The 22,689-nt window shown below is 39.9% G+C and overlaps 1 protein-coding gene across 1 annotated transcript in view; it reads right to left on the bottom strand.

Annotated features, from left to right (window-relative positions):
* Positions 1-22,689, bottom strand: part of Pak2 (p21 (RAC1) activated kinase 2) — a 69,292-nt gene that overhangs the window by 8,890 nt on the left and 37,713 nt on the right. The window contains exons 3-13 of the mRNA XM_057764349.1: positions 21,252-21,352; positions 19,481-19,628; positions 18,452-18,483; positions 17,399-17,506; positions 15,397-15,529; positions 13,404-13,467; positions 11,766-11,814; positions 10,891-11,003; positions 7,836-7,953; positions 3,954-4,053; positions 1,282-1,478 (exon numbers count right to left, since the gene is read on the bottom strand). Coding sequence (XP_057620332.1) covers positions 1,282-1,478; positions 3,954-4,053; positions 7,836-7,953; positions 10,891-11,003; positions 11,766-11,814; positions 13,404-13,467; positions 15,397-15,529; positions 17,399-17,506; positions 18,452-18,483; positions 19,481-19,628; positions 21,252-21,352 — 1,163 coding nt within the window. The remainder of the gene's footprint in view (positions 1-1,281; positions 1,479-3,953; positions 4,054-7,835; positions 7,954-10,890; positions 11,004-11,765; positions 11,815-13,403; positions 13,468-15,396; positions 15,530-17,398; positions 17,507-18,451; positions 18,484-19,480; positions 19,629-21,251; positions 21,353-22,689) is intronic.

The following is a 22,689-nucleotide window of genomic DNA, read 5'->3' as shown; positions in this document are numbered from 1 at the left end:
TTTAAAACTGCTGTGATTTGTAGAGTTCTGTTCCACTTCCCCAAGTTTTGTTGAGTTTGAGAATATTACTACTTTTGTACATGTTGGTTTAGAGGGAACCTACTCAAGACCCTGTAAACATCTTTCTTGTTTGGGTCCAGCAAGACTTCACAAGGTGATGGAAGAAGGAAAGGGGAAGATGTATGAACAGAGGGCAAATTTATAGAAGTCTCTTAACTAGACTTATCAGCCCACAGTCATTTGAGGCTTAATACTACCTTAAAGACATTCTTGTTGAAACAACTGGTCTGTTAAAAAAAAAAAAATCAATAAATGTTTGGCAAAAAAAAAAAAAACAAAACTTGTGGCTATCCTCCTGCCTCAGCCTCTTGATGCCACATTATAGGCCTGAGCTACTGTTAGGAAATTTGAAGGGAGGAAACAGTGGTAGAATCCATCCCTCAGTTCCTAGAATACTCAGCTCAGTCTATTCTTTTGCTGGAATACAGATTTTAACATTACCATTTAGGCATCTTACCTCAGAGATCTAACTTTTCTCATCTTTGGGACATAGCAGCCAAGGTTCATTGGTGATAACCTTGCTATATCCAGGATACCTAAATGTGTAGGAAAAGGCACCTAATGGGCTGGGGGTATGGCTCAATTAATAGTGCGTTTAGCATGCATGATGCCATGGGTCCGGTTCTCCACAGCACATAAAACTGGGTGGCTGGTACACTTCTGCATGTCCAGTGTTTTCCAAAGGCAGGAAAATCAGAAATTCACAGTCATCCTCAGCTACAAAGCAATCTCTACACACAACAACAAAGAAAAAACCAAAATCTAAGGTATTTCAGCTCTGCAGAAAAGCGATTACATTCACATAAACAAAACTGTTTGACTCACTACCCAAAATCTACAAAATTTTGAACTCTACACCTTAATTCAGAGGCAATATAATTTTTAGATACAGGAAAAGAGATTATATCTCACCAACCATATTCTAAATTCTTTTCCAATGGTTGACACAAACAAGTACATAATATGTTTTGAAGAAAAGTACTTCTTCCTTGGCCTGAGTGATGACACCAGGTAAAGACACTTGCTGCCTAATCTGACAGCCTAAGAGTTAAGGAGAGAAGCCATCCCCACAAGTTGTCCTCTGACCTTCAACATGCTATGGCACATATGTGCCCCTTCCACTCAAACAAACAAACAAACAAACAAACAAATGTAAAGCCCTTTTAAAGAAGGGAAGCAAAGAGTTTTCTTACAGTAAAGCTAGTGTTTCATTAGTCTTACCCTCAGAGGATTTTCATTGAGGTATGGAGGCTCTCCTTCAACCATCTCGATAGCCATGATGCCCAGAGACCATATATCAACTTTGGGGCCATAGGCTTTTCGTGTAACCACCTCTGGTGCCATCCAGTACGGTGTTCCAACCATAGTACTGCGTTTGCTCTGCTCAGGGGTGATCTGGGCACAGAAGCCAAAGTCAGCTACAAAAGAAAGCAGAGTACCAGGGTTAATGGCATCAAGGGATGCTTCATCAGTTCACGTCAGCAGACATGGTTGCATCCCATCACCCACCCCCTTCTCTGGAAAAAATGTAAAAACGAAGCAAAGGAGAGTGAGTTCAAAATTTGAGGACATTATTTACTAGTAATTTTCACATTTACTTTTGACAACAAAGTACACATTATCAGGTATTTTCTTCTTAATAACTAATTTTATTCTAAAGAGTTGAAATTGAAAGTGGTAAAAATATTATCCAAAAAAAGAAAAGAAAATAGAAAAAGAAAGAAAAAAAATTATCCAAGGTGAACAATAAAACTAAATGCAGCGAGCCAGAAACTGGTGGTGCACGCCTTTAAACCCAGCACTCATGAGGCAGAGGCAGGTAGATCTCTCTGAGTTTCAGGACAGTCAGGGCTACAGAGAGAAACCCTGTCTCAAAAAACCAAACCAAATAAACAAACCCAAAAACCTAAACGCAATGATTAAATCTAGCAATGTTCAGGACATGGAAACTGAATTAATTTCTTTTTTCCTTCCCTCCCTTCTTTCTTCTTTTTACTTTTTATTTTATTTTATTTATTTTTATTTTTATTTTTTTTGAGACAGGGTTTCTCTGGGAAACAGCTCTGGCTGTCCTGGAATTCACTCTATAGATCAACTTGGCCGCTAATTCACAGTGATCTGCCTGTCTCCGCCTACTGAGTGCTGGGATTAGAGGTATGTGCATGACCACTGCCTGGTACAGGTTGCTGTATTTTAATAGTTTCTTTGAACATTTATTTGAGTATGCGGGGTGCATGTGTCACAGAGCACATGGGAGTTCAGAGGACAATTTTCAAGAGTTTGTTTTCTCTCAACATGTGGGTTCTAGGAACCGAACTCAGGTTGCCAGGCTTGACAGCAAACACCTTTACTGACTGAACCACCTGGCCAGCAAGAATTTTAAAGAACAGCTAAAGCTGGAATTATTATGCATCCAACTCAGCAGAAGGCCTAGAAAAAGACCATACTTTTTTTTTTTTTTTGGTTTTTCGAGACAGGGTTTCTCTGTGGCTTTGGAGCCTGTCCTGGAACTAGCTCTTGTAGACCAGGCTGGCCTCGAACTCACAGAGATCCGCCTGCCTCTGCCTCCCAAGTGCTGGGATTAAAGGCGTGCGCCACCATCGCCCGGCTAAAAAGACCATACTTAACTGTAACTGCACAGGAAAGATGCTCCAACTGTCTCATCTACGTTCAAGGAACAAGATACTCAACGGTAGTCCCTGACACTGCACTAGCTGGGATGAGAATTTATAATCCTTTTCTTTCCTTCTCTTGTTAAAACTATTTTTTTTTTTTTTTTTTTTTTTGGTTTTTCGAGACAGGGTTTCTCTGTGGTTTTGGAGCCTGTCCTGGAACTAGCTCTTGTAGACCAGGCTGGTCTCGAACTCACAGAGATCCACCTGCCTCTGCCTCCCAAGTGCTGGGATTAAAGGCGTGCGCCACCACCGCCCGGCAAAACTATTTTTTAAAATAAGGTTAAACCTTATTTTTTAGGTTTTATTCAGACAGGGTTTCAGATAGCCTAGGCTGGCTTTGAATACAAAACGTAGTCAGGAATGACTTGAAAACAAGTCACAGTGGCACACGCCTTTTAATCCCAGCAACCGAAAAGGAAGCAGAGGCAGGTATATCTCTGTGTGAGGCTAGTCTGGTTTACACAGTGAGTGCTAGGACAGACAGAACTACATAGTGAGTCCCTGTCTCAAAACAAAAACAAAAATAACAAGAAAACAAAACTTCCCCTAAAATGACCCTGAATTTGTGAGCCCCCTATAAGTCAGCCTTCTGATTGCTGAGATTGTAGTATGTGCTACCATGTCTATTTGGCATCCACTGACTGTGAACTTGTTACCCTTAGACTTTAATTTTACTTCGTATAAAAAATATGAGCGAGGTTGGGCACTGGTGGCACATGCCTTTAATCCCAGCACTTGGGAGGCAGAGACAGGCAGATCTCTGAGTTCAAGAAGGAGTACGCCACCGCCACCGTAGTTCAGCCCAGGAAACCTATTTCTTGTCACCCTGAGGTCAAGGTCACACAAGGTCTTTTTTCTGGTCAGACAGTCTCCAAACATTCCCTGAGGGTGAAGGGGCAGGCTGAGAAAACACTCCAAAAAATTATACCCAATCACATTTCCTACAGAGAAGAATCCTATCAGGGTAGCCCAGACAACAATCCTCTGGATATCACTTTGTTTTATTTCAATTTTCAAAAATAATTTCCAACATTAGTATTTTTCTTATTGTTCATATGAAACAAAACAAAGGGACACAAAGTGATTTGCTCAAAATACTCATCAAGCAGTAAGGTCTGCCATGAACACAAGTACTGGGTTCACAAGGCACATTTAACAAGCCACCACCCTTCACAGCCAATCACAGATACATTGAAATGTCACTTCATTGCTACTCACTAAGTTTAACTGAGCCTTCCATTCCCAAAAGCACATTGTCACTTTTGATGTCTCTGTGGATCACTTGATTAGCATGTAAAAACTCCAAGGCCTGTAAACACTGAACAGAGAAAACACCTATCAATGAAACGACCCAACAAGTCCAAGAGAGGTCACGCACAGTACGAGGGTCGGCACATTGCTCTGCCTGGTAGAAGCCCTCCAAGATTTAACACTGGGAGAGAAAAGATGTCCTTTCACCTGCAAAGAAAGAAAAACAAACAAAAACTACAGCTTTGGCTGTGCATGATGTATCTAACATGCCTGTATCTCAGCCCTGGGAGGCTGAGGGAGGAGAATGGAGAGCTCCAGGACAGCCCAAATTGGGCTGTACAAAGCAACACTGTTTTAAAAAAAAAACAACAAGAAAAGCAGCTAGGCATTGGTGGCGCAGGCCTTTAATCCCAGCACTCGGGAAGCAGATAGGTGGATCTCTGAATTTTGAGTTCATCCTGGTCTACAGAAAATTCCAGGACAGCTATGGCTACACAGAGAAACTCTGTCTCTGACGAATGAATGAATGAATGAATAATGAATGAATGAACAAATAAATAAATAGCCTCAAAAAAGAAAAATTGTCTCCCATTGTCTGCCCTTGAACTCTACTGAGTAGCAGAGAATGTTCAGAGCTCCTGATCCCCCTTCCTCTACTTCCACAGTGCTGGGATTACAGAGACGGGTTATTATTCCAGGTGTATTAAATAATGTCTCATCTATTTTCCTGAGGGGTAGGTGGACAGGATAGGGTTTTTGTTCTGTATCCCATGCTGGCTCTGAGCTCCTAGTAACCCTGTTGTCTCAGCCTCACAAAGTGCCAGGACTACAGGTACAAGTCACCATACCTGGAGACTTTCTCCCCACTGATTTTTTAATGTGTGTGTGGGAAAAGTAGTTGTGCACCAGGTTCAGTGCTTTTGGAGGTCAGAAGAGGGAATGGGATCCTCTGAAGCTGGAGTTACAGGCAGTTGAAAGTTGCCAGACATGGCGCTAGAAACTAAACTCCAGTCCTCTGGAAGCTCAGGAAGCATTTGTAACTACTGTGCCATCTTCCCACTGGTTTTCAATACTTAGTCTTCAGTAGCTTTGCTTATAAAATGATGACTGGGCCTATTTAACTTCTAGGTCTTTTCAGGCTTAAACGCGTAAAGTTACACTGCACTTGGTAAGCACACACAGGCTTTTGAGAAATTATCTTAACCTTAAGTGGATTGTGACCAGGCAGAGGCATGGAGGTCCCAGCATTTAGTCCCAGCCCTTAGGAGGCAGAGGAAGGAGGATTTTTATAAGGGTAGGCAGAGCTACACAGTAAGACCTTCTTCTCTCTCCTTTTCCTCCCTCCACATACACAGAGTAAATCTGTGATTATTCCCATTAGAACCATAGCTACCTCAAAGTCACAGACTAAGTAGTGAAGATTTGGGTAGTTTGTCCCTGTTCAGGGTTTCACTGAGGTCTAAGCTAATGTCTTCATGCTTTCATGATGGAGTTCATATTAAACTATATCCACAGTCTGAGAAAAGGAGAGGGCAGTGGTAGGGTTCAGTGGCACAGCACTAGTATGCACGAGGCTCTGGGCTTTAATGCCAGCACCTCAAAAACAAAATAAAGAATCCTTAGTATAAAAAAGTAACTTTCTGGGGCTGAAGAGATGGCTCAGTGGTTGGGAGCACTGACTGCTCTTCCAGAGAACCCGGGCTCAATTCCCTGCACCCACATAGCAGCTCACAATTGTCTGTAACTCCAAGATCCAACACCCTCATACTTGTCAACCATGCAAGGAAAAACCAATGGACATAAAAGTAAAAATAAATAAACAAACAAACTTTCCTGATGCACTGAGTATAAAAGACAAAGTTTCTCCCTTCCTTAAACAGAAAATGAGATTTTCGGGGGATACAGAAATGACTCAGCCACTAAGAGAACTGGTGGCTTTTCCAGAGAGCCGGGGTTCACACCAGGGCAACTGTGACTCCAGCCCCAGAGGATCCTCAGGTACTGCATGCAAGCCAACACAGATAATATGCAGACAAAACACCCATACACACAAAATAAATAATACCTCAAACAAAATAAAACCTGGTCCAGTGTTTTTAAATATAAAAGAAGACTGTAAATTGTAAATATGAGAAAAATCAGTTGTATTTTTTATTATTTCCATCAGAGTGTAACAAAGTTTATGCACATACACCCCTCCTTTTTTTTTTTCAAGACAGGTTTCTCTGTAGCTTTGAAACCTGTCCTGGAACTAGCTCTTGTAGACTAGGATGGCCTCAAACTCAGAGATCCGCCCGCCTGCCTCTGCCTCCCGAGTGCTGGGATTAAAGGTGTGTGCCCCCCTTCCAGTTTTATGCACCATTTATAGCAACTAAAAATCTTATCCCAAAGGAGACTGTAAATTGTAAATCTGGGAAATGTCAATTGTATTTTTATTATTCCCATCAGAGTAGAACAAACTTTATCTACCAATTATAACAACTAACAATCTCAACTACTCTTCTTTTGCTTTTTGAGACAGTGTCTCTCTGTATTCTTGGCTGCCCTGGAACTTGCTCTGTAGACCATGTTGGCTTTGAACTCAGATCCTCTTGCCTCTCTGCTGGGATTAAAGGTGCATCACCATGCCTGACTATCAACTGCTCATTTGGGGAGAGGGGAGAGATAGATCTATCTCAGTACACCTAATGAATTTCTTGGGAAGGAAAAGGGGTTGGAAAATATTTATACAAATTTACAAATCTGACGCAGCTCTAACATCCCGGCACATAAGATCAAAGTGACTGGACAACAGAATTTCTAAAACTGTGAGATCAACCGAGAAGTACTAGAAAAACCAACGAAACACAAATTTTTAAATTTTAGCCAGCTTTTAAGTGACCAGCATACCCTTTAAGGGATTATGCTATTTGGAACTATTACAGAGCTCAGCTGGTAGAGTACATGAAGCAGTGGGTAGAACTCCATCACTGCGTGACGCCTGGGCATAGTGGTGCACACAGTAATTCCAGCATTCAGAGGATCTCATCCAGGTCATCCTCCTGCACATTGTTTGAGACCAGCAGGATTCACATGAGGCCCTGTCTTAACATAGCAGCCAGTTGATATTTTCTCAGAATTGTCTTTTAATCACCTTTGGTACAAGCTGAAAAAGACCTATATGCAATCTTTCGAGTTCACATTTGCATCAAACCACAGAGAGCCAACAGAGTCCTGTGAACTCAGCACAAACTCCCACAAGTCGTCTTGACTTCCATGTATGTGTCACGGTATGCATATGCGCACACATATGCATACATATACAGTAAAAATGTAATAAAACTTAAAAATATGTACATAAATAACTAGTTTCTTCACTTTTAGTGGTCTTACTAAAGCCAGGGGCTCTGCACAGATTTGTAAGCATAAACATCTTGATCTTGTTTGTAACATTGGTTCTAGATTCTACTACTGATTCACACATTTTTCAATGGTATCCCATTCTCCTCTGGAAAGCGTCCTATCTGGATGATAATCACACTGCTGAAGTCTGCCTGTGACTTCTATACCTCACAGGACCATGTCTTGTTCCCAAATTATCTTCCACAGGAAGGAAAGGGCTAAAGTTCTTGTTGTTTTTATTGGAGACAGAGTCTCACTCTGCATCCTGGTTGGTGTCAATTTATGGAGTTCTCCCCATGCACCCCCACATCCAGCAGGATTGACACTCTTATCTTGGATGAAATAACAGAAACAAACAAATAAACAAACCACAAAAAGTATACAGAGAAAAAGTCTCTGCACACAAAAAAATTTTCTTTCTTCACCCTGGCTAAGTGCATACCCTAACATCAAAGGCTGCAAACCCACCTCTCTGCACACAGCTGCAATCTGCGCTTCGTCCATGCAGGTTTCTGTTACAACATCAGTGAGTGAGCCACCAGCAAGGTACTCCATCACCACAAACAACTCATCTCCTACCAGGTAACTGGAAACAGAAGAAAATACACATGTGTTTTTACTTTTTTCTAAGAACATGGCTCTCTGTGTTGTGGAATTAAAATGCCAAACACAATGTAATAAAACCAAAGAACCAACAGTTTGAGAACTAGGAAGAGCACTAGACAGGTATAACAGCACAAATTAAGATGTTCTCAGCTGAGTGTGGTGTGCAGATCTTTAACCCCAGCACTAGATCTCTGTGAGTTTGAGCCCAGCTTGGTCTACACAGTTTCTGAACTGCTAGAGCTATGTAGTGAGACCCTATCTGAAAAAAAATCAAAAAAAAAAAATGAAACAAACAAAAAAAATTAAGCCGGGCGGTGGTGGTGCCTTTAATTCCAGCACTCGAGAGGCAGAGGCAGGCGGATCTCTGTGAGTTCGAGGCCAGCCTGGTCTACAAGAGCTAGTTCCAGGACAGGAACCAAAAAAAACTATGAGAAACCCTGTCTTGAAAAAAAAAAAAAAAAAAAAAAAAAAAAAATTAAGAAGTCCTCATTCGGGTGAGGTAGTAGACATCTACAATCCCAACACTTAGAAAGCAGTTACCAAGATTGCCCTGAATGAGGCCAGAAGGGCTGGCTGTATAGACTCTGTCTCAAACAAAACAAATGAAAGCCAGAAAAAAAAAAGTTTTAGGATCATTTTAATGTTATAGCTTGCCTACATTGTTTGTTTGAGTGTATAAATCTGTTATAGCAATTAGAATAGCCAAATATTGGCTGGGCGGTGGTGGCGCACGCCTTTAATCCCAGCACTTGGGAGGGAGAGGCAAGCGGATCTCTGTGAGTTCGAGGCCAGCCTGGTCTACACAGCTAGTTCTAGGACAGGTTCCAAAGCTACAGAGAAATCCTGTCTCCAAAAAAAAAACAACCAAAAAATTCAATATAAGAATTGCCAATCAATCAACAAATATATATATAGAGAGAGAAAATTATTTCATTGAGGCAAGCTAGGTAGCCACTGAGGTAGGGAGCTGCAAGTTCAAACACCCTCTCTCAAAAAACAAACAAAAAGAAAATATAAGATTCTTCCCCTTGTATGTTTGTGTGGGGTGAGGGAAGGCAAACAAAGTGGGAGATTTGGAAAATGTTCAGTAACTCATCCAAGGTCACACAGATAGTTACTGACAAGAACAAAATCCTAAGTCAAACAAATCAATGACCCCAAAGTTTAGGGCTTGTCTAAACTTTCATTCTATGTTGATGTGGAATAATATTTTATTTAAAAATTTTAAAAATTAATTTATGTATATGGGTGTTTTGCCTCTGTGTGTGTCTGTGCACCGATGAACAGCCTAGAGGCAAGAGAAGGTGCTGGATCCCATAGGACTAGAGTTAGAGACAATGTTAGCTGCCATGTGGGTGCTTGGAATTGAACCCAGGACCTCTGGAAGAGCAGCCAGTGCTCCTAAGCACTGAGTCATCTCTCCAGCTGGAGAACGAGAGGGGAAATCCTCATTCCAGAGGACCAGAGTTTGTTCCAACACCACAGCAGTGGCTCATAGTGACTCTCTTCAGTCTTCGGTTCTGACACTCTTCTGGCCTCTCTAGGTACCATCTTGTGAATTAGTGTACATAGACAAGCAGGCACACACATACACATAAATAAAAAGTTCTTAAAAGGAGATGGGATAACTGATACAATTATAATTTCAAAAAATAAAAAGAGATTCCAAAAAGCAAGCAAGGAAATGGACCTGAAAATTTTGTTTCTTTTAATACAGTCTTTACAAATACGGATTAAAGTCTCATAATATCTTTCCCCTATTCTAAGCAAATTTAAATACAGAAGAAAACCATCTTTAATCTATTATCTCTAATGCAACCTATACTATCATTCACTATTTATCTAATAATGCTATAACCCCAGCTTCCTGAGACCAAAGCAGGCACATGGCAAGCCTGAGGCTTTCCTGGGTTATATAAAACAAAAACTGTACTCACAGTTTAAAAACTGTGTGGCTAGTCCTCTCTGAGATCACAGCATGAATCACAGCCAGCCATTCCTTAGTGCCTCTGCTCTGCTCATTTCCATGAACACAAGCACTGCCGGCCATCCTTCATGGCAATGTCCTCTCGACTGCAGTGTGCAGTTTTCACCTTTCTTCCCCTCCTCCTTTTGGCTTTCTTTTCAGCAGGGGTATCTCAATCTAAAATGCTATGCCTGTACCAAATAATGAAACTACAAATTTCTGGGTTTTTGCTTTTTTCTTTTGTTTTTTGAAGACTGTTAAGTACTAATTGTTAAATTTGTTTTGTGTGTTTTGCTTACGTGTATGTATGCATGCAGAGAGAGCTGAATGCCCTAGAACCAGAGTCACAGGTGGGCATAAGCCATTACGTGGGTGCTGGGAACCAACCCTTGGTCCTCTAAAAGGCAGCAAGGGCTCTTAATTGCTCAGTCATCTCTCCAACCACAAATGCCCATATTTTTATCCCAATGTATGTTTTTCATTTTTTATGTTTTAAGATTTATTTATGTAATTTATGTGTATGTTTGCTTCACTGAGCTTATGTGCACTATGTGAGTATTAACAGAGGCCCAAAGAGGAGGTGGAGTCACAGGAAGTTGTAAGTTGCCATGTGGGTGTTGGGTGTGTGCTCATGAAGAGCACGAGCTATTTCTTCAGCCTCCCTTTCTCATTTCTGACTTTCACTCATTCACGTCTTCCAATGCTGGAGTTATGGTCACGAATCACTACCCCGAGTTGATCTCAACTTTCAAGAAAATATTTGAGCCGGGCGGTGGTGGCGCACGCCTTTAATCCCAGCACTTGGGAGGCAGAGCCAGGCGGATCTCTGTGAGTTCGAGGCCAGCCTGGTCTACAAGAGGTAGTTCCAGGACAGGCTACAAAGCTACAGAGAAACCCTGTCTCGAAAATTAAAAAAAAAAAAAAAAAAAAAAAGAAAATATTTGTATTTACCTGTCCAAGAAGTTGACTATGTTGGGATTCTTTAATTCTTTCATCACCAGAATTTCATTAATGATCAATTCCTTCTTTGGTTGTTTCTGTAAGTTAATCTGCTTAATAGCAACCTATAATAGAAACATATTTGAAACATCAAAACAGCATTCCTAATTCTCTGACTGAGTTACAAGCACCAATTAGCTAGTTATATATGTATACCTTACACAGTGAGATTGTGACTTATTCATACATGATGTTTTTACATGTATACTGCCTATCTACAATGTTTTGTGATACAGATTCTAAATTATATATGAATTTGTATTTAAAACATTTAAAAATGAAATTCTGTTTGTTTTATGTGTGTGGGCTCTGTGTTGGTGAACTATCTCAGTGACCCTAGATTTATTCTGAAGTTTACTAACCAACTTAAGGTCAGTCTATACAAGGAATTACTTTTTAAAAAAAATTCTAAACTAGCAAATATTTAAAAATATTTCCTTATTCGTGATCCTATACAAATTCATCTTTTTTCCCCTAACATAATAACTGTTGCTAAAACTAGATCAATTCTTCTAATACATTACATTCTAGGGCTGAGGAGACAGCTCAGCTGCTAAAGCACTTCCAAGTACAAAGATCTCAGTTCCTTCCATCCCAAAACCTTTTGTGGTGGCACGTATCTATACATCCAGAGCTGGGGAAGTCCACATAGACAGATCCCCTGGTTCCCTGGTCAACCAGCCTCACTTATTTGGTGAGGATAGCCTTTGGTTACTACACATTTATGTACAGATAAGCATATACACTCCATGACCCACAACATGGTTCTATTCATTATTCCTTCTCTCTACACAAATAGTTAACATGAAGACTTAAACAGTAGCTACCTCTTGCCCCAGTGCTACATCAGTTGCAGTAAAAACTGTACCTGAAGCCCTGTAGGAAAAAAAAAAAGAATAGAATTAAGTTCTTAAGTTACACCATTTACAGTATTCAAACACTTCAGGCTTTGAACAACTGAAAAAGGATTCAACATCTTAGACTAATACTCCTAAAACGAAAAGAGGGGAGAAAACAGTGAGGCGATCCTTGTGGCCAAAACTCAAACACAAATTTTTCAGACCTATAAAAATAAAAGAAAAGAAGAAGAAAGGAGGGCGGAGGGGAGGAGGAGGAAGAAGAGAAGAAGAGGAGGAGGAGGAAGAAGAGGAAGAGGGAGAAGGAGGAGGAGAAGCAGTAGTAGCAGAAAACAGCACATCCTCAAAAATCTCCTTCTATGCTTGAGTGGCAGGGCATGTTGGCACACACCTTTAATCTCAGCACTCTGCAATTTCAACACTGAATCTGTGACTGTCATTCCTAAGTATTATTCTTGTTCATTCATCACTATTACTGTGTAACTTACCAATTATTATGTAAAAACACAAAGGTAGGAAGCCTGAGATGTAGCTTAGTAGTAAAGCCCTTGCCCAGCAGGCACAAGGCTTGAGGTTTACGCTCCAGCACTGAAAACAAATGGTGACTTTCTATTTTTTTGTTATTAAAATCAGTGTTAAATTAAGATTGGAAATAAGGGCTGGAGAGATGGTTCAGTGGTTAAGAGCACTGCCTGCCCCTCCAAAGGTCCTGAGTTCAGTTCCCAGCAACCACATGCTGGCCACAACCATCTGTAATGAGATCTGGTGCCTTCTTCAGGCATACATGCAGACAGAATATCCAGAATACTGTATACATAATAAATAAATCTTTAAAAAAAAAAGATTGGAAATAAAACAGTAAGTAAATAAATAATAAATAAACTGTCTTTAAAATACATTATATATGTGCAATTTTTCTACCTCACCACCTATGGAAAATGATATACAGGAAAAAGCAATGAAAGCCACACACGGCGACACACACCTTTAGTCCTAGCACTGGGGAAGCTAAGGACAGACGATTACTAGGACTTGGATTATACAGTGAGTGTGGGATCAGCCTGGGCTACACAGGGAGCTTTGTTGAAGATGATGATGATGATGGAGGACGTGAAGAAGAGATGAGGGTCAGAGAGAGAGAAAGAGGGAGGGAGGACAGACAATACAAAGTTACTACTAATCAGTGCTGGATTATTTTTATTTTTTTAATTTTAATTTAATTTAATTTTATTTTTTGGTTTTTCAAGACAGGGTCTCTCTGGGTAACAGCACTAGCTCTGCAGACCAGGCTGACCTCGAACTCACAGAGAATCCGCCTGCCTCTGTCTCCTGAGTGCTGGGATTAAAGGCATGTGTCACCACTGCTCAGTCTATTTATTTTCTGAGACAGGGTCAGGCTATGGGCTGGGCTCCAGTCTGTAACAATCTTGCCACAGCATCTCAAGTGATGGTGTTGCAAGTATGCATCATTATACCCCAATTAGAAGTACAGTTTCTATTTACACAATCTCCCAAGGTACCACCCAAAATAGTGAAGTGTTCAGTGTCAGAGGGTAGATTCTGTATATCCATGAGTACTGAGTATCGTATCAATAGAATCGAACTTACCCTTGTCCAATTTTTTCGTATCTTGTGTATTTTTTCTTAGGATCACCTATGCTCACAATAGTTCCTATTTAAAACAAAAATTAGAAGTCAGTCAAGCAAACTAAATATAAATAAAATTTGATATTATTCCTTTTAATAACCTGCATCGATTATAAAAGTACTTTTCCATACACCAAGTTTCAAAAATAATTTGCTTTAAACAATCAACACTAAAGAAAAATAAGCAGGGGATAGAGAATTGTCTCAGTAGTTAAAATCACAGGACCTGGGTTCAATTCCTAACACCTACATAGTAGCTTACTTACATCCACCCATAACTCTAGTTCCAGGGGACGCAACATCCACTTCTGACCTCTGCTGGCACCAGGCATGCATGCAGTGCATATACACACATATAGGCAAAACACTTAATACACATAAAATTTTAAAGTTGAAAAGAAATTAAGAAAAATAAGCAGAGCCGGGCAGTGGTGGCGCATGCCTTTAATCCCAGCACTTGGGAGGCAGAGGCAGGCGGATCTCTGTGAGTTCGAGACCAGCCTGGTCTACAAGAGCTAGTTCCAGGACAGGCTCCAAAAACCACAGAGAAACCCTGTCTCGAAAAACCAAAAAAAAAAAAAAAAAAAAAAGAAAAATAAGCAATAAAAGGTGGTGGCACACTTTTCCATCAGGTTAGACTTTTTTTTTTTTTTTTTTTTTTTTTTTTTTTTTTTTTTGTATTTCAAGACAAAGTTTCTCTGTGTAGCCCTGGCTGTTCTGGAACTCACTCTATAGACCAGGCTGGTTGATCCTCCTGCCTCTGCTTCCTAAGTGCTGGGATAAAAAGGCATGCACCACCATTGCCCAGCCATCTTCTACCTTTTAATATACTTAGAAAAACCAAATATTTTGAAAAAAACAACACTTCAATATATTAAGAAATAAATACTAAATTCAAGAAATTAGGAAAAAATAATTAAAACTCATATTTACTATTAAAACTGGAGAAAATATCTCAGCACTGTCAGCTGCTCAAGGCAATACATGAATACATGAAGCGAAGTTATAATCTACCTAAGTACTCTACCTCCAAGCTATAAAACACAAAGCCAAGACCCACCGTAAGATACCGAAAAAAGATCTGCAGCAAAAGAGGGGCAAGACAACTAGAGGTCATGACTAAATGCTGGCAGCCACTGTTCTGGTTTATTGTTTCAAAGTAGCAGCTTTCCTAAGAGAAGGATTATTATGTATTTCTATAAAATGCCACAGTAAAAGCAGGTTCATACATAAAAGGAATAAAAGCAATAACTAGAGCCCATCCATGATTTAAACACTATCTACCAGGAGTCTTTCCTTGAGCTCCACCCCCCCCCCCGGGTCAGTGCTATTGGAAGCTGCTATAGATTTGTGAACAGATATTATTGTTACCTTGCTGACACATATTACAGAAGGTCGTGTTCTTTAGGAACAATTTTATGTTTCTTTTTTGTTTAGTGTGTATGTATATGCATGGGTGCACACTTATGTCTCCACAAAAGGAGGTCAGAAAACTTTCGGAGTCTTTCCTTTCTCCATGTGGATCCTAGACGTTGGACTGAGGTAATCAGGCTTGACGGCAAGTGCCCTTTTATAGGTTTGTATTAAGAAGCTATATGCAACCCTCTGACAGAGTCAAGCTATGTCCTTTGGATGTGGCTGCAGGGACCAAGGTTTTTTTTTTAATTATTTATTTTTATGTGTATTGATATTTTGCCTGAGTATGTGTCTGTGTGAGGTTGTCAGATCTCCTAGAACTGGAGTTACAGACAGTTGTGAGCTGCCATGTGGGTCTGGGAATTGAACCCAGGTCCTCTGGAAGAGGGAAGAGCAGCCAGTGCTCTTAACCACTGAGCCATCTCTCCAGCCCCCGACCAAGGGTTTTGCATACACTAAGCAAGTGCTTCCCCCAGGCAACAACTATCCCCAGCTCCGAGACAAATGTTTTTAAGAAAATAAAGTATAGTCTGCATACTTAATTTCTCCATAATCTCTTCATCTGTCATCTTGGCTTTCTTCTTCTGTTTGTCTGAAGACTTGGCGCCACCATCAACATTAGAATCACCAACTGGAGCAGGAATAGGGTCGATGACAGACCGTGTGTAAATCTGCAAAGAAATAGTTCATTGCTGAAACTCGAGAGAAAACATTATCACATGGTCTTGGTAGCAGAAAATGCATCCTTTGGACTTTTTTTTTTTGCTTAGCAATAAGTTATTTTTCCCACTGTTTGGAAGAATGGGACAGTATATTCACACAAGAAACACATGGGGGCTGGAGAGATGGCTCAGCGGTTAAGAGCACTGCCTGCTCTTTCAAAGGTCCTGAGTTCAATTCCCAGCAACCATATGGTGGCTCACAACCATCTGTAAAGGGGTCTGGTGCCCTCTTCTGGCCTGCAGGCATACAGACAGAATATTGTATACATAATAAATAAATAAATATTTAAAAACAAAAAAAGAAACACATAACTGCCAAGCATAGTGTACATGTCTGTAAGCTTAACACTCAGGAGGCAGATACAGCAAGGAGAGCTTGGGCTACAAAAAGACCCTGTTATAAATAGTCCCACCTCCCTAAAACACGTAACCAGGAAATAATGCATAATATCTTTTTTGACACAGCATGTATGTATTTTGAAAGTATCTAGCAAAATAGGTCTATGAAATTCCATATCTAACAAACTGACAACAATGTAATGAAAGAAGCACACGTTACTTCTCCAAAGGACCCAGATTCAATTCCCAGCACCCATATGGCTGCTCGTAACCATCTGTAACACAGTTCCAGAGGATCTGATGCCATTTTCTGACTTCCATAGGCATCAGGTACAATGTGGTACACAGACACACACCCAGGCAAAATTGTCACACACATAAAATAAAAATAATAAATAAATAAAAAGCACACCTGCAGCCAGGGATGGTACACACACCTCTATCTGGGTGCCTGAGAAACAGGCAGGAGGATCAAGAGTTCTGGGCCAGCCTCAGCTACATATTGCCTAGACCACATGAGAACCTGGCTCAAAACAAAAACAAAACAAACCCAGCACAGCTTAGGAACAGAAAAGAATAAGAGTCTTGATGTTGAAATAACTCTAACCACCTCCCCCCGTAAGTTTTACAAACGACACTGATTGTTCCCTTTCCAACAGCCAGTCCTCAATCATAAAGAAGTAACAGTGCTCTACCACCGCGTCAGTCTCAGCTCTGCCTGCAGAGTAGAGCAGAGTCCTAGGGCAGCAAAGCACACTCTGCATTCTACCTCATCACAGCGGGAAGAGCAGGACTGGCGCAGCTTCTCACTGTTTGTCTCTACTTAAGGCCCCTATGCTTAAAATTCTCTTAGTAAGTAATTTCACTCTTAAATGCCTCTTGAATAAACACACAGTCTTTGAGAGCAAGGTAAAATACATAATTCAGGGAACAGTAATGATTTAGTTTTAGATATAATAGTTATCTATCTTGAGAAAGCTAAAGAAATAGATCCTCCTTAGAATAGAGGAATAGAGAAATATAGAAAGAAAAACCCAGTGAGTTATGTAGCTCTAGTGCCTGGAACTCACTAAACTATGACCTGAACTCACAGAGATCCACCTACCATGCTGGGATTAAAGATGGGCACCACCAAGCCTATTCAAGACATTACTTTTCAAAGTAGTTTTATTAATTTTAATTTGCTTATTGTGTGCATGTACACACGCACCAGAATGTGCATGAGGTGGTCAGAGGGCAACTGGAAGGAACTGGTTCTCTCCCTCTACCTGTGGGTCCTGGGGACTGCATGCAAGCTGCCAGGCTTGGTAGTAAGCAACTTTTACCTGCTGGTCATTTCATCAGCTCCAAAAAGTAGGTTCTGATAATTAACCAGTTTCTCCAGACTACAGTAGTTCAAGCTTGAGGGCCTTTAAACAACTGCAAGTCAAATGCAGACCAGTGTTTTCAAACACACAGTGCAGGTCACCAATCACTCACTGATTTTGTATGATCTGGCCGAGGGGCAATGACAGGAGGAGCAGCATCTTCATCATCATCGTCTTCCTCTGTTACTACTGCTGATGTTTCTGATCCCTTGGTATTCAGCTGCATTCATCACATGAGCAAAAAAGGAGGGTAAACCAATAAAATTAAAAGGTTAAAATGTGACTCCCCTTTTAAAATATTTTAAAGAAAAATCTATAGCTCAATAAAAACAAAAGGATTTTTTTTAAAAGTTTATTTTTTCAACAGCTCATTTAAAAACAATCAAACTTTCCTGGTTCTGATACAATCAATTAAAAAGTAAATGAATATATGTGGTGAATATAATTTTTAGTGGGGAGGAGGCTGTGCTAACGACTGAACCAAGGCCTGTGTATGCTGTAATTGCTCCAGCACTGAACCACTTGAGTACTATTCTTGCCCTTTACAGATGCACACACAGTGCTCTCTAAGTAGGGAACTGACTTCATGGGAGCAAAGCAAAGGTCCTCTGGATGATGTAGACACAAACCTCACTTTGAGGCATTTGAAAGATCCTGGTTTACCAGTTAATAAAGCAAGAAAAGGTGCTGGTATGTTTTAACTACTTAGAATGTGCCATAGTTTATCATACTCTGAATGGTACTGGTAGGAGAAGAGACTATGCCATTCAGTTCACCATATTCAAGTTCGATATTGAAACACTGGAGAAGTAGCTAAATTGCTTTGGAGGGCATTATAAAGTTTAGTGGCTTTAAAGTGCCCACCAAAATCCTATTTACTTAATATGGCTTCTTCTCTTCAACTAATCAAGTAGCTAACTTAAAACAACAACAAAAAAAAGTAGTTATGTATCTGATGGCTAACTTTATTTTACTTTTGGTTTTTTAAGACATGATCTTACTAGCTATCCAGTCCTTCAAATATGCAGTGAATTCACTACGTTGGTGAGTTATGAGGTTAGAGACATGAGCTATGACATCTGTTTTTATATTTTAGCAAGCAAAATAAAGATTTGTTTTAGGTAACCTAAATTAGGATATAAACTATAATAAATGATTAACTTACTGCTGGTGTTCCAGAAGGGAAGCCATCCTTCTCTAAATGTGAAACAGAAAAGACATTACCAATTTGAGAGAGAAAACCATAAATAAATAGATAAATAGATAAACAAACAAACAAACAAACAAACGGACAAAAGGCAGACAGGGTTTTTGCAATGTAGCTCTGGCTGGCCTGACATCTGCTATAATCCCTGCATAATCTTTTCCAGTTTTAGACTTCATTTCTTTCGTGTGCGTATGTATTCTGTCTTCATGCATGTACAACATGTGTCTGGTGACCCCAGAGGTCAGAGGTGGCACTGGATCTCTTGGAACTGGAGTTAGGGATGATTATGAGGCACCACATGGGTGCTGGGGACTGAACCTGGGTCTTTAAAGAACAACTAGCACTTCTTAACCTAATCCCTGAGCCATCTCTCCAGGAAGTTTCAATTTTTTAACAGATTTTTTTTTCTTCTTTTCTTTGAGACAGGGTCTTACTGTTGTGTATCCTTGGTTGGTGCGGATCTCAAAATGTAGACCAGAGTGGCCTTGAACTCACAAAGACCTGCCTGTCTCTGCCTTCTGTGTAATGGGATTAAGGTGTTTTTCAGCACACCCAGAAGAGTAGAAAAGCATTTTTCTTTTCTTTTTTTTTTTTTTGGTTTTTCAAAATAGTGGAAAAGCATTTCATTTCAAAGCCTGCCATTTATTTATAAAACTCACTTCAATTTATACCACTAACAATAACCATCTCTAGCATGAGCTTGTCTATTAATTCAGACCTTTTGCCTTCTACTGTTGAAAGTCATTTAAAAGCAACAAAGAGGAAAAGATTAAATAAACAGAGTCAAAACATCGACCAACTCCATATCTGGCAAAATGATGAGGTTAATACAACCTCCGGACACTCAGTCATGATGTGGGTCAACCTCATCACTCTCTAAAGGCAGATTTATGCAGGAGAGGTGGGACAACAGCAATCCTTCCAGTTTTTACTTTCCCAGAGGAATCTTTTCATCTGGCAAGGCTCTGGCACTGTCTGGTGTCTTACCAGGAGGAGTGAAGCTCAGGTACTTCTGCTTCACAGTGTTAGAGTCGTAGAACTTCAAGACATCCAGCACAGCCTGAGGGTTCTTCTTCTGCTCCAGTTTGGTAATGTTGGAGGTCTGCAGCAGTCTCGCCCACTGTTCCGGCATGCCCTAACAGGAAGAAATTCACAATTCAGTTAGGATTTGAATTGCTCTAATAAAGAACATTTTCATAGATCAATGATAACCAACCAATACACATAAATTTTCGGCTAAAATGATTTTTTTTAAAGTTACTATTTTTTTGATGTATGCATGAATGTTTTGTCCACATATATGTCTATCTGTACAGTATGTGTCATGGATGGTTTTGAGTTGTGATGTGAGTGCTAGGAATCGAAACCAGGTCCTCTACAAGAACAAGTGCTAGTAACTACTGAGCCATCTCTATATAGTCCCTATTTATTAGTTTTGAAACAAAGTTTTAACTATATAGCTCAGCCTGGCCTGGAACTCACAATACTACTCTCAGGTGCCTAAGTTTTGGGATTATAAAAGTATATGCTTTTCTATTTGCTTGTTTTTGAGGTAGGATTTCTCTGCGTAGCCCTGGCTATCCTGTAGACTCTGTAGCTGGGATGAAGGCTTGAGCTACCATATCTGACAAAAAGTATAATCTTTTTTTTTTTTTAAGGACTATGTGGTCAAAGGACAGATTCTAGCTTGATCCTCAGGTGGCTTCCAACATTTGTTTGAAATAGGGTCTTCAACTGACCTAAAATGTTACAAGTAGGATGGGAATGCAGGATCACTCCCAGCATAGCATCTGGATTTTATTTGAGTTTTAGGGACCTGAATTCAGATCTTTTCATGCTTATAAAGCAAGCATTTTGCCAACTGAGCCATTACCTAGACCTAAAATTCCATTTCTCTGTATCTGTTTTTTCATAACTATAATTTATAGGCTCAACTCTCTAGAGAAAAAGGTCATCCAATTACTAATTTCTTTAAAGGTTATTTTATGAATATGAATGTTTTGCCTGCATGTATGTAATTCGGAACCACATCTCCAGCCCCAATTACTAATATTTTTATGACAAGCAAAAAACAGTAAGAATTGATAACTAACACTAGTCATGATAGTCAGCATGTAACCCCACTCTCTCAGAAGCATTCAGAGTTTCAGGCTTTACTGGGATCGTAGTGAGAATTTGCTTTAAAGAAATGACGACAAAGGAAAAGGAACTAATCACATGGGATAGAAAAGTTCAACACCAGTCATGTTAGCTCACAGCTGTCACTCCAGCACACAGACAAGAAGGCAGAGATAAGAGGGCTGAGTTCAAGACCAGTCTCAACAACAAAATGAGTTCACAGGAAGCCAGTCTGGGTTACATAATAATCATGTCTCAAAAAACCAGAGAGAAAAACTGATTTAAAACTTAATCCTAAAAATGCTTGAGTACGCTTTTTCTGTTTCTTGAGTATGTGCACATTTGCAGAGGTCAGAGGATCATCTCAGTCATCACTGTCTTCTACCTGGAGACAAGGTCTCCTGTTTTCACTACTTACATCATATACCACGCTAGCTGCCCTGGAGTCTTCAGAGACTCTCGTCTCCCATCACACTGTACGAGTATCACAATTACTTCTGTATTCTGTGTTGTATGCATTCTGGGGATTTAAACTTGGGTCCTCACACTTGTACAGTAAGTGCTTCTTTTCACTGAGTGTTCCCACAACCCGTCAGCACTGTTTAACTGCCATATACAAACCTCCAGTAGGTAAACTTACAGTGAACTCTCCAGTAACAGCATCAAAGCCAACATGGATAGTGTGTTCAAAATCAGATGGAGGAGAAATCTCTGGCCGTTCTTTTTCTTTCTTTTTACTTCCTAGAGGGCATGGAGAGAAAATAATCTCTTTAAACAAGGCTATTTATGGGATTTATTATTTTGTATTTTTTCTGAAACTGATTAGGAATGAAGTTATTGCAGAAGAATCCTATTCTGGGAACAGTGGCTGACAGGAAACTGGCACACAAACATTCATCCTGCTGGAGGGTGCCTTCAAAGACACATTTACAGAGGTCACTTGAGCAAGTTAAAGTCTTCCTTCTTTCCCTCCTCCCTCCTCCACCTTGCTTTTCTGAGACAGGGCCTCATTCTTCAGCCTACAATGGCCTCAAATTAATGGTAATTCTTCGGTATCAGCCTACGGATATTAAGGTTGAACACATGAGCCACCACACCTGGTGTATACTTTCCTTTTTGTTACGGTTGTAAATGTTACATCTTTAAATTACCCAACTTACCTATGGCTTCACTGCCATTTTTTTTTTTTTTTTTGCACTATCAATATAACATTCTTTGCAAATTCAAACAGGAATTCCTTCTCCTCCTCCGTCTTCGTGCTCTAACCTGCAGCTTCTAAACCTGTGGTTCTATTTCTGGATGCTTTGCTCCCCTAAAGTCATCTGTCTATCATTACGCCAATCCTGTTTACCTTGATTACTGTCATCCTCATACAAACATTGAAAGAACAGTCTAAGTCCTTATTTTTCTTTTAACTTTTTTCAAATCTGCTGGGATTATTTCAGGTTCTCTACATTATAATATGAAATTAAGAATATTTTAAATTTCTACAAAAAGCCTTCTAGGACTGTGACAGGAATTGCATTTAATTCTATGAATCAATTTAGAGTTTATTGACACCTTGCCTTCTGACCCATGACCAACAGCAAATCTGTATTAATTAGGTCTTTCTTTCAGCCATGTCTGCTAGTACTGGAAAACAGAATACAGATCCTGCCACTACCTCCATCATACTTCTGCAAAGGAATACTTATTAATTTTTGATGCTACTAAAAATGGCAGTTTTGGGTGTTAGGGAATGCAGCTCAGAGAAAGCTTGCTTGCCTAGCATGCTTGCAATCTTGGGTCAGTGCCACCAGAAAATACAAAATAAAACATATTCTTCAGGACTGATCTTATATTCCGAGACTTTCTTCTACTTATTTTAAATTTTTTTGAGGACACCACAGGATAAAGAAACATGCTGTGGTAAAGTAAGGAAAAGCTTGCATGTCTTTTCAAATTTGGACAATTTACTTATTCATTTATTTATTTATTTAACCTAATTAAATTGGCTAGTCCCTAGTCTACAACACGGTTCAATGAAGGTGGGTATTTATTTATTTTTGGTTTTTGCTTCCCCCACCCCCAGACAGGTT

This window comes from Chionomys nivalis, chromosome 3, assembly GCF_950005125.1.
Source record: "Chionomys nivalis chromosome 3, mChiNiv1.1, whole genome shotgun sequence".
Taxonomy (NCBI): Eukaryota; Metazoa; Chordata; class Mammalia; order Rodentia; family Cricetidae; genus Chionomys; species Chionomys nivalis.
This window is presented reverse-complemented; position numbering and strand designations above follow the sequence as displayed.